The sequence below is a fragment of the Canis lupus genome, chromosome 32, assembly GCF_048164855.1.
Source record: "Canis lupus baileyi chromosome 32, mCanLup2.hap1, whole genome shotgun sequence".
NCBI classification, from domain to species: Eukaryota; Metazoa; Chordata; class Mammalia; order Carnivora; family Canidae; genus Canis; species Canis lupus.
In genome coordinates, this window is record NC_132869.1 from 35053300 (window position 1) to 35081060 (window position 27761).

The window sequence follows — 27761 nt, forward strand, 5'->3', positions numbered from 1 at the left end:
ATTCTCAGCCTACTGTAAAGCTCATCACTACCCATGCAAGTTTAGACCAAGTGCGTTAATTTACTTTTTCTGAGTATTAGGTAGGAGTCAAGATTACCCCCGAAATTCTCACTTGCATACAGCTGTACTTTCTTAGGTATGTGATAAATGGGTGGAATTACAGTTAGTACATCAGGAATTGCACTGATACATGGACATGGAGGTTGAGAACAAATTATTTAATAGACAATGACCAGGAGAAAGTCTTTTCTAGAACTCATATTGAAAAAGAAAAGATGAGCAAATACAAACTTTCTTTGTGTTGTGTGGATTTTCTCTAGAGCTTTAAGGAGAGGCTTTTCATGAGCTGGTTGGTTTTGTTACAATCAGTTCACATCAGGTGAAGAATGTTAGCCATCTCTTTAGGAAAGGGAAGGGCTCCCAGAGGGATGACCTTACCAGAATTCTGTGGTTTGGCTTTGCCAGAATAACTTCATACTGATTCCATTTATACTGGTATATTTCTGGGAATAGCAGAATTCAAGAAATTTCAAGGAAGGAAAAATGAAGGAAATTCTAGAAATGAATTAATATGGAAAAAGACTTAGAGTTTTTTTTTTTTTAAGTTTTTTTTTTTTAATTTATTTATGATAGTCACACAGAGAGAGAGAGAGAGAGGCAGAGACACAGGCAGAAGCAGACTCCATGCAGGGAGCCTGACGTGGGACTCATGGGACTCATGGGACTCATGGGACTCATGGGACTCATGGGACTCATGGGACTCATGGGACTCGATCCCAGGTCTCCAGGATCACACCCTGGGGTGTTAAACCGCTGAGCCACCTGGGGCTGCCCTAAGACTTAGAGTTTATTCAGTCTCTTGGTTTACAACCTGGGGACCATGGACCCCAGGAGACTAAGGAGAGATGGCAAGAGGCCATGAATCCATGTGTGGGCCCAGCATTGTACACACACACACACACACACACGCACACACGCACGCACACACACACAAATTTTTTAAGTATGGGCTTCAATCTTCTTTCTATATCTAGCTAGTTAGCTATCTGAATCATCTGGGGTCTCAGTTAAACTATACATTCCTGGATCCCAAACCCAAAGATTCTGATTTTATTCATCTGCTGGGGCCCAGGAATCTGCTGTTTTAAAAAGTGCCCGGTGTCTATTACATACTGCCTCTGTGGCAATAAAGTACAAATCACTTCTAAGAATTATGGACTCTAAGTTGCCTTTGGCTATTATTCTCTTAAAAAAGGCAATAATACTAATGTTCACTAACTATGAGAAGCAAGAGTGGACAGTCTTTGGATTTGGGGACTGTAACTCCAAAAGTTTGGAAGCACTAATCCAGTCCAATTCCTTCATTAAAGAAAAAAGAAAGAAAGACCCAGAGAGCTCAAGCTGCTTTCTTCCCAAAGTCACACTGCCAGTGGCAGGACAAAGTCTCCCGTCCTGGGGCCTGGGAAACTTTCTGCTCCTAGCCTGACCTACAGGAAAAAAGCCTAATCAGGCTGGACGGCAGCCATTCTAAGGGTGTTTAAGCCTTACACTCTAAAATTATTTATTTTACAGGTAACAACTGGGAAGGAAGTAACCCAAGTTCTTTGCAGTTGCCTTAAGAGGCAGCTCTTTTGTGTTGTACCCTCAGGACAGAACAATTCTTAAAAATCAATCCATTTATTTAATCTGGGTTTTTTTTCCTTTGATACAGAAAGTTTACAAAATAACCAGAAAAAAATACCCTGCATTTTGTTACAAAGTTAAAATTTAACAACATTCCAGCTGTTGGGGAATGTTCACTGACCATGTGTAATTTTACAGAATAGTTTGCAAATTATCTCTGAAATCTTCAAGTGTGTGTTCAGCTTTATAAAGCTGGCTATTCAGAAATGAGACACATTCTCCTAGGAACAGGGATGGAGCATACTCATAAATAGAAAATAAGCCCCAGACAAAAGTCTCCAGAATGCCGGGTGCAAGTATCTCTGTAGACAAGGAAATTGTTGGGTATGAATTATACTTAGCAACAATTCTCTTCAGCTGATTTCAACATTTTTTTAAATGAGCTAATACTACTATCCTAGCTCAGTGGTAGCCTTTTGCTAGGAATGACTGAAGCTATTCTTATATTCTGCTAAGTTGATTAATAAAAAATATTTATTACACAAATCCTCTTTGTTGACAAGTTAAAATGGAGCCTCATCTTTCATATCTCCCTGAAGATTGCCACCTTGTGAGATTGAAAATACTCATTAAATTCCACCACCAGACAGGCACAAATGAGAGGGTGATTGTTTTTAAGCATGTGAGGGGAATCGTTGGTAAACTCATTTGTTTGGATATCATTAACAGAACAATCGGTGAAGATCTCCAGGGGGTCCTCATGACCTTTGCTCGAAATCTCTTCATCATCCATCAAGAAATATCAGCACCTAATATGCAAGGCGAGACCAATTTTAAGGTGAGGTGTTAATTAACTAACGATTCTGGTTAATTTCTATACAAGGACTGAAAATACCTCATGCTGTATTGTAAACAAGTGCTAAACCATTTTTTTTTTTATTGTGAAGCAGTACAGATCTTATAATGCACAGGGTCAATATTATAAGGTTCCCACTGAACCTGTTAGTTAAATTTAATAGTTTGAAATTTTTTTCTTTGAAATATAGTAGACTTGTTTTAAGTTGCTGCCATTTCAAAACCCAGTTTACAAGACAACAGGGCTATCTGAGATCACAGGTGAAGCTGAAGTGTCACAATGAAACCAAAACAGAGACAGTCACCACAAAAAAATCCTGAATGTAACCTATTTACATTTCAGAAAATGCAGTGTCTGGCCAAGGATTCCTGGGGAGGCCATGTTTCTAGAGCCAGAGGAGTTCTGAGACCCCAGGAAGGATAATACATAGTAGGGAGAAACAGAAAAACCCCTCAGCATATACATGGGCCTTGTACACCCTGTTTGTTCAAAGTGGAGCAGAAATTTCATCACTAACCTGTTTGAAGCTTCCAAATGGCCTTTAAAGATATTGGTCCATGAAAACTACTTGTATGTAATTGATCAGAAGTCTCCAAACTCTAGAAACAGGAACAAGAACAAGAAAACAGGAACAAGAACCACACAAGAGTTTTTGAAACACAGGCTGAACAGAGATGAACACGTATTTTTTTTATTTCAATTTTTTATTTCAATTCTAGTTAAACATATAGTGTCAGGTTGGTTTCAGGTATAGAATTTAGTGACTCATCACTTAAATATAACACCCACTGCTCATCACACAAGTGCCCTCTTTAATACCCATCACTCATCTAGCCCATCCCCCACCCTCCTCCCTCCATCAACCCTCAGTTTGTTCTCTATTGTTAAGAGTCTCTTCTGGTTCGCTTCCCTCTCTTTTTTTTTGTTCCCCTTCCTATATGCTCATCTGTTTTATTTCTTAAATTCCACATATGAGTGAAATCATATGGTGTCTGTCTTTTTCTGACTTATTTCACTTAATATACTTTAGCTCCATCCACGTCATTGCAAATGCCAAGATTTAATTCTTTTTGATGGCCAAGCAATATTCCATTGTGTATATATACCACATCTTCTTTATCTTTCCATAGTTTGGCTATTGTTGATAACACTGCTATAAATATCAGGGTGCACTGCCCCTCTGAATCAGCATTTTTGTATCCTTTGGATAAATATCTAGTAGTACAATTGTTGGATCACAGAGTAGTTCTATTTTTAACTCTTTGAGGAACCTCCATACTGTTTTCCGGGGTGGATGCACCAGTTTGCATTCCTGTGAACGGTGTTAGAGGGTTCCCCAGCCTCACCGATATCTGTTGTTTCCTGTGTTGTTAATTTTAGCCATTCAGACAGGTGTGATGTAGTGTCTCATCATGTTGTTTCTTATTTTTAAGATTTTATTTATTTGAGAGAGAGTGTGTGTGTGAGCACAGAGGGAGAGGGGAGCGGGAGAAGCAGACTCCCCACTGAGCAGAAGCCCAATGCAGGACTCCATCCTGGGATCCTGAGATTATGACCTGAGCCAAAGGTAGATGCTTAACTGACAGGCACCCAGGTACCCCTCATCATGGTTTTGATTTGTATTTCCCTAATGATGAGTGATGCTGAGCGTCTTTTCATGTGTCTGTTAGTCATAAGGATGTTTTCTTTGGAAAAATGTCCATTCATATCCTCTGCCCATTTCTTAACTGGATTATGTATTTTTGCAGCGTTGAGTGTGATAAGTTCTTCATAGATTTTGGATACTACCCCTTTATCTTTTCCCATTCCATAGATTTTTTAGTTTTCTTGATTTCTTGATTGTTTCCTTCACTATGCAAAAGCCTTTGGGTTTTTTTTTTTTTTTTTTTTTTAGAACCTTTGGTCTTGATGAAGTTCCAATAGTTCATTTTTCTTTTGTTTCCCTTGCCTCTGGTGACATGCCTAGTAAGATGCTGCTGTGGCTGAGGTCAAAGAGGTTGCTGCCTGTGTTCTCCTCTAGGATTTTGATGGTTCCTGTTTCACATTTAGGTCTTTCATCCATTTTGAATTTATTTTTGTGTATGGTGTAAGAAAGTGGTCCAGTTTCATCATTCTGTACATGGCTGTCCAGTTTTCCCAACACCATTTGTTGAAGAGACTGTCTTTTTTCCATTGGATATTCTTTTCTGCTTTGTTGAAGATTAGATGACCATATAGTTGTGGGTCCATCTCTGAGTTTTCTATTCTGTTCCATTGATCATTGTGTCTGTTTCTGTGAACAGCTGGTATTGATCACAAAAATCTGCATCTGATTCCCAGCATGGGCCTTCATCATGTTTGAACAAGTTGGTCAAGTAACTCAAAGGACTCAATTGGAAACCACATGTGATCTTTCTCTTAAATGGAAAGCCCAATGAAAGCTAAAAATGTAAACTTTGAATGTATTTTCCTTGCACTAGGGCCTGGTCTCTCTAATAACAGTAATAATAATGATAATGCTTTCCTCTTCAATGTGATTTTATGAGTTGAAAGAATGACCATTGCTTTTCCTACAACATGACTAAGACTCAATGAAAAATAGGCCCAGTGTTGCATCAGCTTTCACTGGTCTGAAAGGATCTATCTCTTCATTTATATTCTAAGTTACTGTCAGCTAGCATCATTTCATCAGTTACTGCCATGTGCAAAATTCTAAGCACATGATCAGTCTAGTCTATCCAAATATAATAACCAGAATCAAATGGTGCTATGGATTAAATTATGTTCTCCCAAAATTTCCATGTTGAAGCCCTAACCCCCAATGTGATGATATATGGTAAAGGGACATTTGAGGTGTATTGTTTAAATGAGGTCAAGAGGGTGGGGACCTCCTGATGTGATTAGTGCCCTTATAAGAGAACAGAGTTTGTTTGCTTTCTTAACCTGTCTCCACCCCCACCACTTTGAGAGAATACAGCAAAGAGATGGTTGTCTGCAAGCCAGGAAGAGAGCTCCTGCCAGGAACTGAATTGGCTGGCATCTGGACCTGAGACTGCCCAGATTCCAGAACCATAATAAATAAATTTTTGCAGCTTAAACCACCCAGTCTATGGTATTTTGTTATAGCAGGCCTGGGCCTGCAGACTAAGACAGGTGGTTTATCTTCAAAACCACACAGACTTGGTAAACCCCAAGCTTGGACATGAGGTTAGCAGAGTCAAATACTACTGACAAAATGAAGGCTATTTCTCTGCCATTTACCTGACTTTCAAAATTATCAAAAGTCAGATGTTGCCAAGTAGCTTAAATTCTATGGTTTCTAGCCTTCTCAAGTCAGATGTTTCCAAGTAGCTGTTAAATCTCATGGTTTCTAGCCTTCTCAAGTGAAACAATGTTATCTTGATATTTTTTACTCTTACCAAAATGTCTAAAGGTAAAAACTTTAAATCTTAACAAAGTAGAAATAATGACAAAACCTGAAAAGTGGAATAGATTCATTTTAGTAATTAGCACTCTTGAGCCTCAAGCTGCTGGCAATAGTAAAATGAGTTCACTCTCCTACACCTTTTGTTTTTTTTTTTAAACCCACACAACATTTTTTTTTGTACCAAGCCACTACTGTTTGTTGTTGCAATTTCTCAATCCTTCTATAAAGGATTTACAAAGACTAAATAAAAATGGAAGGGGGTGCAGATAGAGCATTTAACAAAACATAACACAATTTCCTAAAAACACTCATCCTATGATTAGAAGGGAACTTCCTCAACCTATGGGTTAGGGAAAAACCATAGCTAACATCTAGTTAACAGTGCAAGACTGAAAGATTTCCCTTTAAGATCAGGAGCAAGACAAAGATATCTGCCCTCACCACTTCTATTCATCATTGTACTCGAGGTTCTAGCCAGGGCAATTAAGCAAGAAAAAGAAATAAAAGGCATACAGATTAGAAAGAAAAAAGTAAAACTATCTCTATTCACAAATAACATGATCTTGTACTTAGGAAATCCTAATGAACCCAGAAACAACATATTAGATCTAATAACCAAGTTGAGAAAGTTTGCAAGACCCAAGATCAATACAGAGACATATTGTATTTCTATATACTAGCAATGAACAATCCAAAAATAAATTTAATTTTAAATTTAAACTTTTTTAAAAATTCCATTTATAATAGCATAAAAGAGAATAAAATACTTAGTAACAAATTTAACAGAAAAAAGTACAAGATCTGTCCATCATAAAAGAAAGAAGATCTAAATAATACTCCCCAGATTGATCTATGGATTCAACACCAATTCCTATCCGCATCCCAGCTGGCTTTACTGCAGAAATTTACCAAATGATCCTAAAATTCCTGTAGAAATGCAAAGGGTCCAAAATAGTCAAAATAATCTTTAAAAAGAACAACAAAGGGGAATTATGCTTCTCAACTTAACTACAATGGAGTGTCCCGGTGGCTCAGTCGGTTAAGCATCTGACCTTGATTTTGTCTCAGGTCATGATCTCAGGGTTATGGGATTGAGCCCTGAGTGGGGCTCCACACTTGGCCCAGAGTCTACTTATCCCTCTCCCTCTGCTCCACCCCTTCCATACTCTATCTCTAAAATAAATAAATAAAATATTTTTTTAAAAAAATCAATATATGAAACTTAACTACAAAGCTCCAGTAATCAAGACAGTGTGGTACTGGCACAAGAATAGATATAGATCATTCAGAGTCCAAAATAAACTCATACATTTATAGTCAACTGATTTTCAAGAAGGGTGCCAAAACAACTTGATGGAAAAAAAACTGTCTTTTTAACAAATGGTACTGGAGAAAACACAAAACACAGATATCCACATACAAATGAATGAAGCTGTTCCTCTACTCCACAGCATATATAAAACTAAATAAAAATGGATCAAAAATTTAAATGTAAGAGCCACAACTATAAAACTCTTAGGAAAAATAAAAATAAAAATAAAAAACTCTTAGGAGAAAACACAGCTATAAATAAATCTTCATGACCTTGTAGCTAGCAATGCCGTTTTAGGTACAATACCTAAAGTGCAAACAATCAAAGTAAAAATAGATAATAGATAAAATGGAATATTATTCAGATATAAAAAGGAAATGCAGGTCTGATCTGTGCTGCAACACAAACGAACCTTGAAAACATTAGTGAAGGAGGTCAGACACAAAAGGCCACATATTGTATGATTCCATTTTTTTTTTAATTTTTTTTTTATTTATTTATGATAGTCACAGAGAGAGAGAGAGAGAGGCAGAGACACAGGCAGAGGGAGAAGCAGGCTCCATGCACCAGGAGCCCAATGTGGGATTCAATCCCGGGTCTCCAGGATCGCGCCCTGGGCCAAAGGCAGGCGCCAAACCGCTGCGCCACCCAGGGATCCCTATGATTCCATTTATGTGAAATATCCAGAGTAGGCAAATCCACAGAGATAGTGAGTAGATTAGAGATTGTCAGGAGCTTGGGGAGGAGGAAAATAAGGAAAGGCTGCTAATGGGCACAGAGTTTCTAAATAGAGTAATGAAAATGTTCTATAATTGTATAGTAATGATAGTTTCTTGTGAATATACTAAAAACCATGAGTTGAACTCTGTAAGAGTGAATTTTAAGGTATGTGAATACTACCTCAATAAAAAAAATAGCTAAATAAATGGGAAAGGTGCCATTTTTCTGTCCAATGGGAAAAACCAATGGGAGTAAATACTCCCATCAGTCTACTAGCCCTCATTTAAGGATGACTAGACAAGAGCTTCTCAAATCATCTGTAGTGAATTTGTTTTTCCAACCTATCATGGATCAGTACTTTTGGAATTACTAAAAAAATGAAATAAATTAAAGAGGTATAAAATAGAAGCCCATTTTTTGGGTTTGATTTAGTGCTGTAAAAATTTCTATAAAGGTTTCCAAGTTCTTACTCTCAATTTTTTTACTCATTTCAGGACTGATGGCACAGATGGGTGCTAGTTGGCAAAATACACTTTGAGTTTAACTAGTCTAAATTATATTCAAATCCAAAAAGGAGAAATAATTAAGGTGGGGGAAAGAGTTGTAAGAGGTCTTCAAGTAATGAATATTATTTTTTAAAAAAAGAATATTATTTTTATTGTTCATTTACAGACTGCCATTGATGACATTGAAACCATTCTAGGAGTAACAGAGGAAAACAAAATAAGATTTGAAGAAGAGCTAAAACAGTCCAAAGATGATAAAAACCTCTCTAAACCTGATAAATGAATGCTCCTAGAATATATTGCTGATTTTGGATTCTAATCTGGAGTAAAAAAAAGGCAACATTCTTTTTTGCTGTTAGGAATAAGAGTGGGGAGTGGAGTTAGTTTGCTTTGTTTGCTAGGAGGTTTATCAGAACAGATTATAATGTAATGCTCTTTTTAGAAAAAAATATTAAGTGATATTATTTTACCTATTAAACTAAAACCTATTTGTGCTTTTACTTGAGGTGTTGAACAATCTCCTCTTCTTCCCGAACTCAGGAAGAAATAATATAACAAGAAAGTTACAAGTCTTACTGATAGCATGTCTCTTCTACCTCTTTATAAACTTCAGGATTATGGAGCTTTTGTTTATGCCTTACAAAGTTTTCTCCTCCTATTTCTAAGAGTAATTTGTCTTCTGCATTTAAAAAATTGAATAAAGCCTTAATCATTGCTATTTGGCAAAACGGGTCATCTTTTCCCCAAGAAAATTATTTTTTACATGGGTTTTTAAAGTGACCCTTTATCATTCATTTTTTTTTTTTTTTTGTACCAAGCCACTACTGTTTGTTGTTGCCATTTCTCAAAAAGTAAGGTAAACCAACATCTAGTTAACCAAAGCATCAGAATTTATCTAGGTGGCAGTATCTGCTCTTAGTTTAATATATAGGGTAACTAGAGCCCTCTATCTTGAATAAACATTTGTAATCTCTAATTCTCCATTTAATACAGCAGTAGGATTTTTATTATCATAATTCAACAATACCTTTTAAAGTGCAAATTGTTAAAATTATGCAGCGCTGATACTCTTAGCATTCGATTCTCAATTGTTCAAAATATTTCAATATCATCCAGCTTTACAGAAGGGTAAAATATGCAAGTCACAATACCAAAATTGCACAGTCATTTTAAAGAATACCTTTAGATCTTTAAAAATATGTGAATATGTTGGGGAAACTAGGAGTATCATTTTATGTATGGAATTTCAATAATTTTTAACAGTGCCTCAGCCACAAGCTAAGATTTCCTGCAATAAAGTCAACATTTTTGTGTGTGTCAGCTTTTGTTTTGCTATAGTTGGAAATACATTAATTAGCCAGGTTTCCTGCCTGTGCTAGGTACAATGATGACCTCTTTTTCTTGCCAGATCATTCTAATCCATATGAGGGGCCCATTGTCCAGACACTTGACGGATAGGAAGTACTACATGGCCATTAGAGTCTCGCCTCAATTGAAGCCAGAGCAACATAAGGTCCAAGAGACTCATTAGTTCACTGGCACAATCGTGTCCTGAGAGTAAATGAAACCCTCTGTCTCCTTATGGCTCTCATCTGCTCTGGACTTTAAAAGAAAACTGTCTCTGTTTTGTTCAGCACAGCAGTGCATCTTTCACATGGTGAGAACCCCTCTTAACAGTACAAAACTGTTAAATCTATCAGGGAAGTTTTGTATGTGAATTTTGATTAGCACTCTCGAGCCTCAAGCTGCTGGCAATAGTAAAATGAGTTCACTCTCCTGTACCTTTTTTTTTTTTTTTTTAAACCCACCATGGCTGGTTTTTTTTTTCAGACAATGCACTTTCCTTCTTTGCATCTCTCATTAGCGTACACCATAGAATGCCTGTTTCAGGTTCTCTACCTAAAAACCTACAGCTTCAAAATGAAAGGAAAAAATTTGGTATAATAAAACAATCACTTCAAGTAATTAAGTGGAAGAAGCCAGAGGACCAGATTAAATTAGTGAAATGTTTTAATTACAGAACATTTGAAAAGAAGCATAGTCCATCATCTTTTAACACATATATGTAGCAAAGACGCTGTCCTACTGGTAAACTAAGATAAGTTTGAAAAAAAATCACATATGTATACAATGTTTAAAGTATCCTAAACAAAAATTAATTGAGATGAATTACTGAGCTTTACAATTCTAAATAGGAAAATTATTTGTTGATAAGAGGATGTCTCTTTACATATATTATCCATTTTATATTGATTTTAAAGAAACCAAATAGGTAATATTTAATGATAAACTGTAATCTACTTTTCCTATCTCCTGTAATCTTATATTTACCTTTAATGAACACTTATTATAGACTAAATATGTACTGTACTAGAAGCTTTATACACATTATTTTATTGTATCTTTCCAACAACCCCATGTGGGTCTACTGTCTTCATTTTACATGAGGACATTGAGATTTTGTGAGGGTATCTCTGCACGTCTCAAGACCAAACGAAATTGGGGATTTGCTCTTTTACCACAAATTCTAGCATGTTGTATAGAGTAGGAAGTTCAGATTCACTTATTCCAGATCACACAAGGGACCCACCTTTTTTTTATAACAAATTCTAGTGTTGTTTAAAGGATGGTTTCACTTATGCTTCCTGCTAATAAAATCACCTTGCACAACTGACAGTATCATGAGGCATAACAATTATGTAATCAAAGAAATCAGAAGAGAATGTGGTGTCAGTGGAATTCTCTCATGGTGATGGATCTGTAAGACTTCAGTGGGAAGTTGCAGGAGAGTTTGGAAACTGGGAAGTCATGCCCCATAGTTTATTTGAAAATGTGTATAAAGTCAAGAAACTGAGGAAAGGTTAAGAACTGACTTCCAAGAAAATGTAGAGTAACCTAGGAGACATTTGGGAGAACTATTTCGGCTATATCATCCTAAGAATTGCAATCACCCTATTTCTCAGATATAAAAATACGTATTTTATCATAAGTAATATATTAGTAACCATCTGATAGCTTTAACAATTAATAATCATTTGTATGCATCTGGCACCTTTCTTCTAAAGAGCTCAAAGCACTTTACATTTGTTATCTCATTAATTCCCAACACTGTCCCTGTGGGGAAAGTAATAAGTATTTTAACATTTAAATGTTTATCTTTCAGAATTTCTCAAGCATATATTAATTATATTTCCAAAAATGTAAATGCTCGCTAGTTTTATTTTACTGTTCCTCTGGCTTCAATGTGCATGCCAGATTTGTTCAACTCTTTAAATGTACTGATCATGGTAAATTTTTTCTGGAAAACTATAAATTGCTGAGATAATGGTAAGGTGGAAGTTGTAGCTGGGGGGAAGCATATGACCGCTTTTCTCACTGGGAAAAGTTTGGTTCAGTTCATTGCAAATGCAGATGAAATGTACTGTGGATCTTCCAAATCTTTTCTGTATCCCGTTCTTTCCAAAAGATAAGCCGTAGGAGGGTAAAGATTATATCTATAAGCATGAGGTAGACTGAACTACTATTTACATCTTTGTTTTACTGATGGTTTTACTAAAGTGGAACAGAAACTAGATGCATTCTATTAGGAGTTACATCCCAAAGAGTCACAGAATAATAAGGGCCAGAAACTTGTCTCTCCAGCCTCACTCTCTTTGGGCTGGTCATACCTTTCTCAATTTTCTAACTAGAAAAAATGGCAGATAGTAATACCTGCTCCTTGGGGAAGCAGTAGAGATTAATTAGCCAATGTTAGGAGAGTGTTTCCAAGATGAAGCATTCCACATAAATGTTTAAGTATTATTATTGCACTGCTACTTCAAATGGAAGTTCTAACTTTGAAATGTGATTATACACTTTCCCCAAAAAAACCCTTCATAACCACATATATAGGTTTATTTTTCACTCTAACAGTCTAACTCATGGTTGTGAAACTTTATTGCACTTGATGGAGGACTCTGGCTTTTATTAGTTTTAAACTGCTGGTTGCTGGGGTATTTATGTAAATGAGGAAAAGATACCAAAACAATAAATAATAAGCATGTCCCTGCTGTTTAAAAATCTGTTGGTAGAAACAACTTTTGTTTGGTTATAAGAGAACCCTAAACATAGCACAGAAAAATAAAACTTTGGCATCTATGCATAAAATAGCATTTTGGATTTAGGTTTTTTTTTTTTTTTTACATTGGTTTTCTCCCCAAGCATTTCTTTACCATTCTGTAAACATTTTGTTTTACTTAATAATGAATTATGAGAATATAAGATAATGAAATAACATTTAATCATTAAGTTTATATATTTTTCTTTTTCCAAGATTTTATTTATTTTAGAGAGAGAATGAAAGAGAGAGTGGAGTATGAGGAGGAGAGGGAGAACAACAAGCAGACTCTGCACAGAGCATAGAGCCCAACGTGGAGCTTTACCTCACAACCCTGAGATCAGACCTGGGCCTCTACAGTGGCCAGCATATATATCATATACATGTATGTGAGAGAGACAGAAATGAGTAAAACACTATATTTCAGGAATTTTAAACAAAATGTTATAAAGTATAAGTATAGTATAACTAATTATAGCTCCTAGATATCAAGGACACACCCAAATTTATTGTAGTCTCCTCATAAGGAATGTTATGATAAAATCATGGTCCCATGAATTTAACAACAAAACAGCAAAACTTCTATTGGTTGCAAAATAACTTCAAACTCAAATTCAAATTCTGGTTCATTTAAAGATTCAGGCTGCTTTGCTTCCCAGCAGAGGTCATAAAATAATTATTTTGGAATCACTGAAAAATTTAAAATGATCTAACAATACAGGACTTCCAAGTCCCCTTTACAATGCCTTTCTACTCATCTTCTTTTTAGGTTGAATATACATAGCCACATTTTTAAGCCAAAAAACCAGATTCATCTTCAACAACAGTGAAAAATCAGAAAGGTCTAAACATTCAACAATAAGGTATTACTTAAAAATTATAGGGAGATAATTTTTGGTGGTGGTTTGGTGGAGATAATTTGGGGTGGTTCAGTTGGTTAAATATCTAACCCTTAATCTTGAAAAAAAATTTAGGTCATGATCTTGGGGTCATGAGATGGAGCCCAACATCAGGCTCCACATCCTTAAAAAAATTATGGAATAGCTATATAAAGACTTCTATACAACCATTTAAAAATTATAGGCTATTATAACTACTGTAGGATCTAACTATTCCACTCCTAGACATTTATTTTTCCCAAGAGGAAAAAAAGTATATGTCCGTTCGAAGACTTGTACATGAAGATTCATAGCAACTTTGTGATAGCCCCAAACTGGAAGCAATCCAAATGTCCACCACAATGTAGATGGATAAATTATGGGACATCCTTATAGCAGAATACTACTCAGCAGTGAAAAGGAACAAGTTGTTGATAAAAATCAAAGACATGAATGAATCTTAATATAATTGTGCTGAATGAAAAAAACCTAGATAAAAAAGAGTGCATATCCACATACATAACATTCTAAAAATACAAACTATAGTGCCAAAAGCAAATCAATAGTTTCCTAGAGGTGGGAAGCTGGGGCCAGGTAGTGAGGAGAAACAGGATGATTACAAAGAAGCAGGAGGAAGATTCTGGGGGTGATGGGTAGCTTCACTATGTATTTTGTTGTTGTTGTTGTTGTTGTTTTAGCTTCACTATGTTGACTGTGAAAATGGTCTCTTGGATGTATATATACATCAAAACTTCTTAAACTATATACCTTAAATATGTGCAATGTTTGAAGGTCAATTATATCTCAAAAAGCTGTTTTAAAAAAAATGAACTATGAGAATATAAGAAAATGAAATGACATTTAATCATTAAGAAGTATGTATTTTTTTTCTTTCTCCAAGATTGTATTTATTTTAGAGAGAGAATGAAAGAGAGAGTGGGGTACAAGGAGGAAGGGAGGACAAGCAGACTCTGCAATGAGCATAGAGCCCAACGTGGAGCTTGACCTCACAACCCTGAGATCATGACCTGGGCCAAAATCAAGAGTCTGATGTCCAACTGACTGAGTTACTCAGAGGCCCCTAGGAAGGATATTTTAAAACAGCATGAAGACTAGGACTCCACTTATAACATTAAAAAATATGACATATATGTATGCATGCACACATACACACACACACATGCACACAGACACAACTCAGACACAGATACTCCACAGATTGTTAATAGGGGCTATTTCTTAATGATGGAATTTCCTTCTTTCTATATTTTCTTTTTTATAATGAACCTCTTTTTAATTAATGGAGCAAATGAAACAAAAGTTTAATTTGGGGGAGTCTGGGAAAGAAAAATATATGAAGATCTTCATTATAAGTTCTGCTATCAAAAGTGATAATGAACTTAGGGACATGCAGTGGAAATGTCATAACCATCTCCCTCCTCCAAGCTCCCAAAGCTGTTACCAGTTAGCAATGGCATGTTCCCTAGCATCACAGATTGCAAGTTTCATTCTAAGCTTAATACCCTTAGTCTGGATATTTGAGAATTCACAGGACTATGACTTTAGTGCTGTATCTGCTCATGTAAACAGAGATGCATGAAAGGGTAAATTCTTTTACCTACAAATATTTGGAGGGACATATAGTGATTAGGTGGCATTTGCAGTTTTCCTAAATGGCTGTGAACACACACACACACACCATTCATTTTAGATTTAAAGGTCTTAATGGGTTTTATTTCCAGCTCTTTCCTTAATGGATAAGTAACTTCTCTTCTCTAGTCCTCAGCTTTCTGGTATGTAAAATAAAGTGGAACTGATATTTAAACTTCCTGACAATTCTAATGATTCTATGCCAACCATTATCAAAGTATCAAAAGGGCAAAACCACTGATACCACACAAGGAGGTAACCTCTTTTAGCTTTCTTCTTCCATTTATCTGAAATCACGGATAATACTTTGTAAGTTTGTTCAGCCTCTTAAGTGTCTCTATTTATTATCCAAAATGGCTGGGATTTTATTTTTTTTAAAGATTTTATTTATTTATTCATGAGACACACACACAGAGAGAGAGAGAGAGAGAGAGAGAGAGAGATAGGCAGAGACACAGGCAGAGGAAGGCAGAGGAAGAAGCAGGTTCCATGCAGGGATCCTGACACGGGACTTGATCACCCTGGGCTGAAGGCGGCGCTAAACTGCTGGGCCACCAGGGCTGTCCGGCTGTGACTTTAAAGAGTTACAAAATGTTTTATAATTTTAAGACAGTTCCTTGAGATGTAGTTTCCTCTCAGAAGGAATCATTTTGACTAAAGATAGTAGCAAGCCAAATATATCACTTAGACTGGGATCATGTCATTCATTCTTTGGTTTTTGCTTGTACTCTTTTAGGTATTGCTACTCACCTAAAGTAATGGAAACATTTTATTTTGAAAGCATTTTATCTGAACTGATTTAATGTGTACCTAGAAGATCTTAGCGCAAATAGATGGGATAGAAATGAAAATCAAAGCTTCCAATGTGCATTTTTGTTTCTGTAAACCCAAAGTATATCTTCTTTTTACACCTGCTTTGCAGGGACAGGATGGAGAGCTGGAGTACAGTCTCTGGGCTTTTCTTTAATTTGTACCTGGACTCAGAAAGAGATGGATGAAGTATTCTACAACACTCCATTTTGCTGTATAGCGGATGTAGTCCCCAGTGAACTGCATAAAGGAGACATAAAACTCTGAAACTAATTTTACCTGGCACCTTTAATTCCATATTTTAAAGACCTCCTAAAATGCAGTGTTTCCTGGGCCATGTCTGTAAGTGGTCAGTCAGGCCAGTCTTTCCAGGAAGTGTTCTGCTATCTCTTAGAGGGGCTAGAATAAGGAGCTGAAAGTACAGTGATTCTCTATCCCTTTATGAAGCCCACACTGATTGTTATGGCTAAAACAATTCTTTAAAGTTCATTGCCAGAGCAGAAATCTCTCTGCTTCCTTTATTCTAACAACTTAGATTCTTGGTACCAACACCATGAAAACAAAAACCACTTATGAATATTTTTAAGATGACTTTGTCTTTCAATATACCTGTACAGTTTTAAAATTTTTCTAATTACAGAAACATATGCTCATGATAAAAAAAAAGGATTACATAGCTTCTTAACCAAATAATTTAAAAAAACAGAAACTTCTAAAAAACAGGAATGTGTAGAAAAGAAATTTAAAAATCAACAATCATTTTTTTTTAATGTGGAGGTAGAGCACCTAGCTGGCTCAGTCAGTAGAGCATGCAACTCCCTTGAATTTGAGGTTGTGAGTTCAAGTCCCACATTGGGTGCAGAGATTACATTAAAAGAATTTTTTTTTTTTTTGAAAAGAGGCATCTGGCTGGTTCAGTCGGTAGAACATGCAACTCTTAATCTTGGGGTTGTGAGACTGAGCCCCACATTGAGTATAGAGAGTACTTAAAAATAAAACATATTTTAAAAATCAACAATTAAAAAAATCAGCAATTATTTCACCACCTAGGGAGAACTACTTAAATCTGGGGGGATACCTGCTATCATTCCTACCTAGGGCCTCTCGATTTGCAATTCCTTCTGCCTGGCACACTCTTCTTCCAGAAGTTTGCCTGGCTCACTTACTCCCTGTATTCAGTCTCTGCTCAACTGTCACTAGACCAGAGGGACCCTCCCTAATGTAGCACCCATCCTTACTCTTCATCCTCTTAACTCTGCTGTATTTTTCTCCAAAGCACTTAACAATATGTGGTATTACAAAATAGGTTTATTTTTTGTTATCTGTCTCACTGAATGGATTTTAAGTGTAAAGACACAGCCCTGCTCCTAGAACAGTATGCCTATCACTAGTAAGAGATGCTCCATTAATACATATATTGCATTTGTTTCTTTAACAAATATATACTGAGTACCTATTGTATAGAATCTTTTATCTTTGTATGTATAATTTAATAGGATCATACCAGAAATACTGTTTTGCAGACTGTGTTTTTCACTTAGCAATAAATTATGACGACATATCAGAAATTCTTATCCAATGAGATTTCAATAATGGCATAAAGGATGTTAATAATCCCCTATTGTTAGACCAGTACATGGGCACTCTGATGCATCCTTCAAATACATGTTAAGGTCGGGGCAGCCTGGGGGCTCAGTGGTTTATCGCCACCTTCAGGCCTTCAGCCCAGGGTGTGATCCTGGAGACCCGAGATCGAGTCCCATGTCGGCCTCCCTGCTTCTCCCTCTGCCTCTGCCTGTGTCTCTGCCTTTCTCTCCCTCTCTCTCTGTGTCTCTCATGAATAATAAAATATTTTTAAAAAGCCATGTTAAGGTCAATGAGGTAAGATAGTTATTAATAATGTTAACAATGCCTTATATTCACAGGAACTTTATAAGTTATTTTCATATCTCATTTAATCCTTGCAATAAACTCAAAGTAAACAGAGAAGAAACTCAAAGAACTTAAATATATAATTTTCCCCAAAATAGTAATAGGGAGTCCAGACTCAGATAGACCTAGCCCTATCTGTCTCTGCAGCCTAGGCTCCTCATATACCTCACTGTCCCTGGTTGACACCGTCATTTTACAGGTGAGTGATCCACGCTTAGAGAAAGGAATAGTGATGTGCTCAGAATCACAGAACTTCTTCAAGAAAGAATACAGGTAGAGTAGAACCTAGGACTCCTGATTCCCTGTCTAAAGCTCTCTCAACTACATGCTGGCTTAATAAAGACGGGGAAAAAAAATCCTAAATTACTGCATAGTCAAATCAGCAAACAATACATGCTGTTATACTTCTCTGAAGATTGCACAGTATATTTGCTTGGTGCTGCGAAGTGCCAACCTGATGACACTTGCAATCCTGAGCTTATTTGATGTGGTTGGGAAGCAAATGAGATTCCAGTGCCCCTGTTGCGCATAGGTGCTCAATGAGCATTTCCTGCATGGTAGGGAAGTGCCCTATATTTACAGTATTTGATCCAGTTTAACAGCAAGATCTAATGTTAACATTAGCCTTGTAAAAGTTTTCACCCTAGTTCACACAAAAACAAGATTCTGGAGATTATGACTAGCAATTCTTCATGAGTTGATTTATCTGAATAAAACCTATAAGGTTTTGAACCATTAAACATTCGATTTAGAAAAAAAAATCTTAGCATACAGAAGAATAAACTGAAAAATGGAACAGATTTGTTTCTTGTAATAATTATGAGCAATATCTCAAACTCAGCATCCTTAGACCATTGAGCTGTGTAGGATGAATGTGCTAATTAATCAATTACTATCCAACAACGTACCCTGTTTATTTACTGAAATGCACCAGAAATGTGTGCAGAACTGGTAATTATTAATCATCTTCAGTAACAAATATGACTCAAGTTCACCTTCATATAATTAATAGAGCATGTAGTTAGCTTTAACATCTTGCTTTATTAGAAATAGCAACAAGGAATTAAAAAAAAAAGCTGAACCATAAGTTGTGGTTCACTGAAATGCTGGCTTGTATTAAATGTGCCTATTATCCATAGTGGCGGATTACTCAAACCCATCCAAATTAAGGCCAGAATGCAAAGTTTTTTCAAACTAAACTTTTTAATTTGAATAAAATTTTAGACTTACCAAGAAGTAGTAAAAGTCCAAAACATTTCTATATATGCTTTACTCATGGTCCCCAAATAAAACCCAATTTTCAGAGCTGATAATTGGCTTAAAGTTGGGATCTTTGTTGATGGTGCCCAAACGTCTTAGCACATTTAAAATGCTCAAGATGGGCAGCCTGGGTGGCACAGCAGTTCAGCGGTTTAGCGCCGTCTTCAGCCTAGGGTGGATTCCTGGAGACCCAGGATTGAGTCCCACGCCAGGCTCCCTGCATGGAGCCTGCTTTCTCCCTCTGCCTGTGTCTGTGCCTCTCTCTCTCTCTCTCTCTCTCTCTCTCTCATGAATGAATAAATAAAATCTTTAAAAATAAATAAAAAGAAAATGTTCAAAATATTTTGGAAGTGTTTTCAATATACATAGAAATAGTGTTTTACAACAAATTTTGCAAAGTGATCTAGCTTTGAAAATCTTTTTTTTTTTTTGAGTCATCATGTAGGCCCCCCAAATTTCCTTTGAGGCAGACTCCTAGGCTAGAAGGGCCATATTTTGGAACTATAATGTTATTTCATAATTATGCAACATCCAAGGGATGTTCAGTTGTGTCAGCAACATTTCAGCTGAGTCTGGCATCACTTGACTCTATGTTCAAAGCATAAGGTTTTGCTTACTGCCAATGAAGGTTCAAATCCCAGCTCTATCACCTGCCTGCTCTGTGACTGCAGTTAACTGTTTCAACTTCTCTACCTTTTGACATTCATTTTCCTCAGCTTGATATTGAGGTAAATGAAGCCCTGCTTTGGAGTGTTGTTTAAATGAGAAAATAGGTTTAAACTGCCTAGCAGGAAGAAATTCTCAGGAACTGAGAGATATCATTATGAGGTATTATTACCCTCTGCGGCCACTTTTAGCTTATGGAACTGAAATGTACATACTTATGCACACACAAGAAAGTATTTCATACAATGAAAACTGCAAATGTAAATTAACGTTTTTAAGTTTTCTCCTGTGGGCAGCCCAGGTGGCTCAGTGGTTTGGCGACGCCTTCAGCCCAGGGCCTGATCCTGGAGACTCGGAATTGAGTCCCATGTCAGGCTCCCTGCATGGAGCCTGTTTCTCCCTCTGCCTGTGTTTCTGCCTCTCTCTCTGTCTCTGTGTCTCTCATGAATAAATAAATAAAATCTTAAAAAAAAAAAAAAGTTTTCTCCTGAAAGGAAAAATTAGATTAAAAATTAATGTTAATTACACAGAAAATTAAAAATTTGTCCCGCCTGAAATACCAGTGGAACATCACTTCAAAAACCTAAACTGACAAATCATAAATCAGTGGGTGGACTACTGTATTTCTATTATCAAATGATTCAAGGCCCCTTTAAATGGAGAGCCCCCTTAGGGCATCTCAGTATTTGTTTATAGATCATTAACTACTTGACAGTGAGACTGGGGAGGGGCATAAAGGCTTAAGCTGAAGTGCTAAAAGCCACTGTCGAATGAAGATCAGCAATAAAGCCAAAATATCTTTGTAATTCAGTATGAAAATATGATTTGTGCTACAAAAGTGTCATATGCTTTTCATGCATGTATCTGTTAATAAAACAAAGCATACTTTACAAAGTTGGGACCATAATTATGACCCATACGACAAGGTAAATTTATTTGGCCATGTTCTCAAATGCTTCCCCAAACTGACTACATAGGATTTGTAATATTGGAAACATGCCTATAAAATAGATTGTATTATCTATTAGCATAAATTGCTATCTGGTTTCAAAAAGTGACAAATATGTCTCCTTGCCACTGGATTCTAGCATCCACAGCATTAGAAGGAAATAGAAATGTTTCCTAATGAAAAGCTCACAGAAAGTTGGAAGGTCAGAATTTTGATATTTTTTTTTTTTTTTTAGAATTTTGATTCTTGATTCTGGTATATGATCTTGGGTAGGTTTCTTACCTACTCTATAGTTTAATTTCTCTAACTATCAAAATTAAAATTGTAATTAAATTAAAACTATTTACCCTACATATTACAATTTTTCTCTAACATTCTTCAAACACACTAATGGTATTCACTTTGCCCACTTTTTTTTTTCATTTTTTCAAGAAGTTGAGCACCTACCATATTGCAAGTACTGTCCCAAGTGCTAGAATCGCAAAGGTTAACAAAACAGGCATAGTCACCTGTCCTTAGGAAGTTTACATGCCAGTGAGGGGAGAGCTTGAGAATAGTTTAGACATAACATGCAGTTTAGATGAGATCTTGTACCCTATGTTCACAGTAACATGCTTTACCAAGTAATGCTTCCTGCTACTCTTTGTAACAGCAGCTCCAGCTGGCAACCAACTCCTTGGAGGCTTTCAGAACATCAATCAGTTCCATAGGACTCAAGATCTAGGTAAGAATATGGCAGTTCTTTCCTTTCCTAATGGCTTCTGCCATAACTCAGTACCATGAGAATAACTTTGATAAAGCCAATGTATACTGTCCTTCCCAGGGCAGACACAGGGATACAGGAATGGAGCAGCAAGCAAAATTCGCCACTAATGGGAGTGGGCTTGGCTTAGAGGGCACTAAGGCATTAAGGAGATTTGGGTTCCTAGGAAAGCTAGGTCAGTGGCTTTTTGGGGGTATCTGTTTTTAAAGCATGCTGGAATATGAATCAGGGCAGCATCATCTCTATAGTCCTTCTTTCCTTGAATCAAAAGTCCTTAAGTTTCAAATTGAAATTTGTCAATGAAATCCTAAATGTATGGGGCAGCCCCAGTGGCGCAGTGGTTTAGTGCCGCCTGCAGCCCAGGGTGTGATCCTGGAGACTGGGGATCGAGTCCCATGTCGGGCTCCTTGCATGGAGCCTGCTTCTCCCTCTGCCTGTGTCTCTGCCTCTGTGTGTGTGTGTGTGTGTTTCTCATGAATAAATAAATAAAATCTTTAAAAAAAAAAAAAGAAATCCTAAATGTAAACATTTATATCCCTTTTTCAAAATTCCTTTAACTGTCATATGCATCCACTATCTTGCCTATTATTTTCCCTCTGAGAATAGCAGTGAATGAAAATCTACGTGCCTATCCAACTTTCTTTTAAATCACATCATTCGAAATATGTGAGTAAATCATAATTTCACAGCAAGGTTGTAAAAACAATGTGAGAATATTCTATATGTGTACTAGGTCATGTTTGGGTCATGTCCACTATACATGTTCTCTACATGTATTTTTTAATAAACACTAGTAATAGGATGTAATACTACCTGTAGAATTCATTCTGTTTCAAACTTTTTTTTGTTTCAAACTTTTTATTGAAGTATAATATACATACAGAAAAATGCACATACCATACATGTTCAGTTAGAAGAATTCTCGAGGCACCTGGGTGACTTAATTGCTTAAGTATTTGAGTCTTGATTTCAGCTCAGGTTTTGATCTCAGGATCATGAGTTTGAGCTCTGTATTAGGCTCCATCATGGGTATGGACCCTACTTAAAAGAAAATTTTTTTTCACAAATTGACTACACCCATTTTAACAGAACCCAGATGAATCACAGGTACATCAATCATAATAAATATACCACTCTGGTGGGGATGTTGATAATGGGGGAGGCTATGAATGTATGGGGCAGAGGGTATATGAGAAATCTCTGTACCTTCCCCTTAATTTTTTCTGCAAGCCTAAAATTACTCTTTAAAAAAAAGTCTTGGGGCACCTGTGTGGGTCAGTCAGTTAAGCCTCTGCCTTTGGCTCAGGTCATGATCCTTGGGTCCTGGGATCGAGTCCCATATCTGGCTCTCTGCTCACTGGAGAGTCTGTTTCTTCCTCTGACCCTCTCCACCCCTCCCTTACTCATGCTCTAATAAATTTTTTTTTAAAAAAGGTCTTTTTAAAAAGTAGTATAGAAATAAATGAACAAAAGAAGAGAATAATTCCAACCCCCAGGAAATCCCCTCATAGTCACTGGCTACTCCCTAGACCTCCACCCCTGGTAAGGGTGATCACTATCCTGCCTTCTAACAGCAAAGGTGAATTTTGGCCAGTTTTGATAACTTATGGAAATGAAAAGATTGTAAGTACTTTAGTGTCTGACTTCTTTGACTCTTATGTTCATGAGATTCCTGCATGCTATGTATGATTATGGATCATTCTTTCTCATTGCTATATAGTATTCCATCAAGTGACTATGCCACAATTTGTCTATCTACTCTACTGTTAACAGGCATGTAAGTAATTTCCAGATTGAATATCACAAATATGAATAGTGCTGCTATGAATATTCTGTTTAGGTCTTTTGGAAAACATGTGCAGGGCAGGCCGGGTGGCTCAGCGGTTTAGCACTACCTTTGGCCCAGGGCATGATCCTGGAGACCCGGGATCGAGTCCCACGCCAGGCTCCCTGCATGGAGCCTGCTTCTCCCTCTGCCTGTGTCTCTTCCTCTTCTCTCTCTCTCTCTCTCTGTCTCTCATGAATAAATAAATAAAATCTTTAAAAAAAAGGAAAACATGTGCACACAATTTCTGAAGGGCATTATTATAGACTGAATGTTTGCATCATCTCAAAATTTACATGTTGAAGCCCTAATGCCCAATGTGACAGTAGTTGGAGAAAGGGTCCCTGAGGAATAAAAATTAAATGAGGTCATAAGAGTTGGACCCTAATCTGATAGGGCTAGTGCTCTTACCAGAGAACAAGGAAGACACCAGAACTAGCTCTGTTGGCGACGGGAGGATATACTGAGAAAGAGTTATAAGCCAGGAAGAGAACTCTCTCCGAAGAACCCAATCAGCCAGTATTCTGATCTTAGGCTTCTCAGTCTCCAGAACTGTGAATAACAAATTTCTGTTGTTTAGGCAGCCCATCTCTGTTTTTTTTTGTTATAGCCTCATAAATATATATCCAAGAGTGTCATGGCTGGGTCATAACATTACTTATTATATAGGCAGCTGAATACATACTGCCAAAATTTTTCCAAATTACTTGCCAGCAGTATATATAAAAGTTCTAATTGCCGCATATCTTCACCAACATTCAGAACTTTCCATCGTTTCTACTTCAGGTACTTCGGTGGATGTGTAATGGTATCACATTGTGGTTTTAATGTCTACTTTTCAGATGATTATTGAAATTAAGTAATTTTCCCCATGTGTATTGTACATCGGGATATTCTCTGTTGTGAAGAGGCCATTCAAATATTTTGTTCACCTTTCTATGGCCTGTCTTTTAAAAATGATTTGTTCTAGATACCAAATGCTTTGTCAGAGACATGTTTTGCAAATACTTCTCTCACACTATGGATTGCTTTTTGGTTCTCGTAATACTGCCTTTTAATGGACAGAAATTCTTAATTTTAATATATTCCAATTTATCAATCTTGAAGAACTCATTTTTTAAAAGATTGTATTTATTTATTTGAGAGAGAGAATGCATGGAAGGGAGAGGTAGAGGGAGACAAGCAGACTCCCCGCCGAGCCTGGGCTCTATCCCAGGACCATGAGATCATGACCTGAGCCAAAGGCAGATGCTTAAGCTTGACTGAGTCACCCAAGTGTCCTAAGAAGAATTCATTTTTAACTTTTTCTGAACACCTATAGCATCCTAGGTGCCCTTTAAATAAAACAAGGCTAAATCCCTTCTTTCTAGGATAAACATCATATTCACACACAAGCTAAATGCTATACAGAGCATCACTCTTCATAGTTATTTTTAAGGGGTTCCTTCCAAAGAGGTATGCCATTTCTCCATGTTTTGTGTAAAACTAAATATTTATATGTTTACTCCATTAATTCTTAATTGTTGGATATAATGTTTTTAAAACATTGACTTATGCTTTTGAATGCCAACTTCTAAGCCCCTTTGTTTCATGACCATCAAGAATTGGAACTGATCTGAGTTGTGGATTTATTGACAGATTATCTTATTTTAATTATGAAAATGGCACTGTATAATCTTAAAGTCAGAAGAGATAGCTAGAAGTCATGCCTCCCAGCTCTGTATCTTTAGGTTAAGATAATATTTCATTCAAACCCTCCTGAATACCTGAGTATTCAGGTATTCAGATAGATCCACCATCATCTGCTTTCTTTGAAGTAATTTTCTACCTTAGAAGAGAGAGGGAGATAGTCATGGAGCTTTGAATTAAGGAAGCCATCACTGATGAGGTTCTTCCAAGAGAGCATCTTCCAGTAGCAATACTTCAGTTCCCTAGCCCTTTTCCCAAGCCTTCAAGGGAGAATGCAGTGAAACCTAATCTAAATATGTGGCTCTCTTTATCAGTGATTTGTTTGTTTTTTTTTTTACCTTATATATGCCACAGAATATATATATATATATATATATATATATATATATATATATATATATATATTTCAGGTTTCACAAATGTTTGACTCAAATTGCACTTTTTAAAATAGATTTTCATACTGCCAAGAGATATAATGCCAAAATTTAACACACTGCCAACTGCTCACATATTAATTTCAGGTTAAGTAATCTTAGTGTAGATCTTAGAATTTCCTCCTCCTGCCATCTTTGTAATTGAAGCACCAAGATTTCAAGATAAATCATTTTAAGGCAACTCTAATTTGCATCCACTTGTCTACACAGATGAGGATATTCTTGATAGTATACAACCCAAACAAAAGAATATGAAATAAACTGTCCTGAGGCTGCTTATAGTCCTCCTAAATGCAACTGTTGTCCATACCCCCAAACCTGATAAAATTTCAAGCATAAAATAGCAGAGTCAAGCCTTCAGTGACAGTGGGGCCTTTATGACACCCTAGCCAGACTAGTTTCTGTTAGTCTCTTCCATCCGCAGACTCCCTTGGTTCCTTCCCATTTTCTGAGCTTGGTTCCACAGACTTCCTGTTTATTACTTTAGCTACCCAATTTCCTTCTGATAAACACCTTGTCTACTAAAACAAAACAAAACAAAAAAACCCAAGGCAGTAACAAAATAGCCTTTAAAAAAAACTTTACCTATAAAGTTAACATTAAAAATTTGAACTTAAGTTTAACAATAAAACAAGTTTTCATGTAGTTTATATGCTGGGGTTCACTGACAGATTTTGTTTGGAAAAGACTGCAATGCTTTTCAAATTTTAATTTGAAAATCACAGTGCTGAATCACCTCCCTGACCCCCGTCGTAGCCTCCTTTCAGCCTTTTCTGTTGCAAGTCTAACCACATCATGCCTCCATCTAAAATCTTTTTAAAAACTTTTAATAAAAAATAAATAAATAAATAAATAAATAAATAAATAAATAAATAAATAAAATAAATAAAAATAAAAAAAATAAAAACTTTTAGTAATAGGGAATTCGATAACGTAAAGTTCAAATTATCTGCAGGACTACAAGTCCCCTCAGAATTGGGTACATGGTAGCAGGTGCTTAATGTTTGTTGAATGAGTTATTAAAAACTAGAAAATGTAAAAATTAGCCACACAATCCTACATCCTTCCCTCGAGTTTCAACAATAGTAAGTTGTTAGGTGGTGCTTATACATAATTATCTTATTTACATATAATGCTTTTTTTTTTTTTTTTTTTTTAGGATTTCGTTTATTTATTCATGAGAGACACAGATAGAGGCAGAGATACAGAAGAGGGAGAAGCAGGCTCCCTACAGGGAGCCTGATGTGGGACTCGATCCCGGGTCTCCAGGATCACGCCCTGGGCTGAAGGCAGGTGCACAACCGCTTGGCCCTCCCCCCGGGTGTCCCTAGACACATCCATCTTATTTACCGATGGTTTCTCCAACACAAGATGAGTTTAGGACAAAGAGGAAGACATGCTTCTTTAGAAAGCAGGTGGAGATAAGCTATTACCTCAAGTGGCCGTGAAGGTTGAGAAGAGGTTTTCCTAAAGTTACTATTTTTAGGACTGATAGTGGGTAGCTGAGGATTACAAAGGTTTATGACTAGAAAAGACCCCGGTTTGGCATTCACCAAGCCTAGGAGGGAGGCACAGGTGCACCTGTGGGCGAAGTGCAGAGAGCGGTAGGAAGTTGTTTAAAACTTTCTATTTTGGAAAAAAAAAAAAAAAACTTTCTATTTTGGGGTGCCGCCCCCGGGTGGCTCAGCGGTCGGGCGTCTGCCTTCGTCCCAGGGGGCGGTCCTGGAGTCCCGGAATCGAGTCCCGCGTCGGGCTCCCTGCGTGGAGCCTGCTTCTCCCTCTGCCTGTGTCTCTCATAATTAATAAATAAATAAATAAATAAATAAATAAATAAATAAATAAATAAAATCAATCTATCTTTTTTAATGAAAAAAATAAAACTTTCTAGTTTCTCCTTTTATGATTTATAACCTTTACTTCGAACTACCTGAGGCTTACCCTAAACGGCGACCACGACAGAGAACACCTACACATAAAAAGCGCTTCCTGACTCCGCCAGTGCAAATCTGGGGACTTGCTTCCCCCAGGACACCTGGCCAGGTGTCTCCTCAGCGACGCCAGGTAGGCGGGTTACCTGAGCCCCAGGCCCGGAAGGGAGATCTGGGTGCCAGTTCTGCCTCCTCACTACGGGGATTATTTGTCTTAATTTACCTCACGCCCCTACTGATAAACCTCCGGAATCCCGCCCCAGCTCACCTCACCTCACCTCACCTCACGGCCCAGGGTGGTTAACGGCTGCGTGAAGTCACCTGTGAGGATTTCATTAGCTCCTCGGCCCGGCTGACCCTCACCCTCCGCGCGCGTCACTCCGCCGGCGCCCCCCCGACCCCCCTCTCAGCGGGAGCCCGCGAGACCCTCGTGCGCACGCGCCGCTGCGCCCCGGGGG

At 37.1% G+C, this 27761-nt stretch overlaps 1 protein-coding gene and 2 long non-coding RNA genes across 14 annotated transcripts in view; 1 reads left to right on the forward strand and 2 right to left on the reverse strand.

Annotated features, from left to right (window-relative positions):
* Positions 1–21403, forward strand: part of IQCH (IQ motif containing H) — a 214043-nt gene extending 192640 nt beyond the window's left edge. For 4 of the 11 annotated variants that reach the window (XM_072809302.1, XM_072809307.1, XM_072809303.1 and 1 more), the window contains 2 exons: positions 2353–2461; positions 8590–9723. In XM_072809302.1, coding sequence (XP_072665403.1) covers positions 2353–2461; positions 8590–8706 — 226 coding nt within the window. In that variant the 3' untranslated portion in view covers positions 8707–9723. Of the gene's footprint in view, positions 1–2352; positions 2462–8589; positions 9729–13288; positions 13383–21316 lie in introns of those variants that run through there. The other 7 variants (XM_072809312.1, XM_072809315.1, XM_072809314.1 and 4 more) reach the window with 4 other exon arrangements.
* The window catches only part of LOC140623178 (uncharacterized), a 110150-nt gene that overhangs the window by 61064 nt on the left and 21325 nt on the right, over positions 1–27761 (reverse strand). The gene's annotated exons all lie outside the window — the stretch shown is intronic.
* On the reverse strand, positions 1659–27736 carry LOC140623177 (uncharacterized). Its single transcript, XR_012022839.1, has 3 exons — positions 27587–27736; positions 2997–3078; positions 1659–2432 (listed from the first exon to the last, which is right to left on the reverse strand). It is a non-coding gene; the product is annotated as an uncharacterized lncRNA (long non-coding RNA).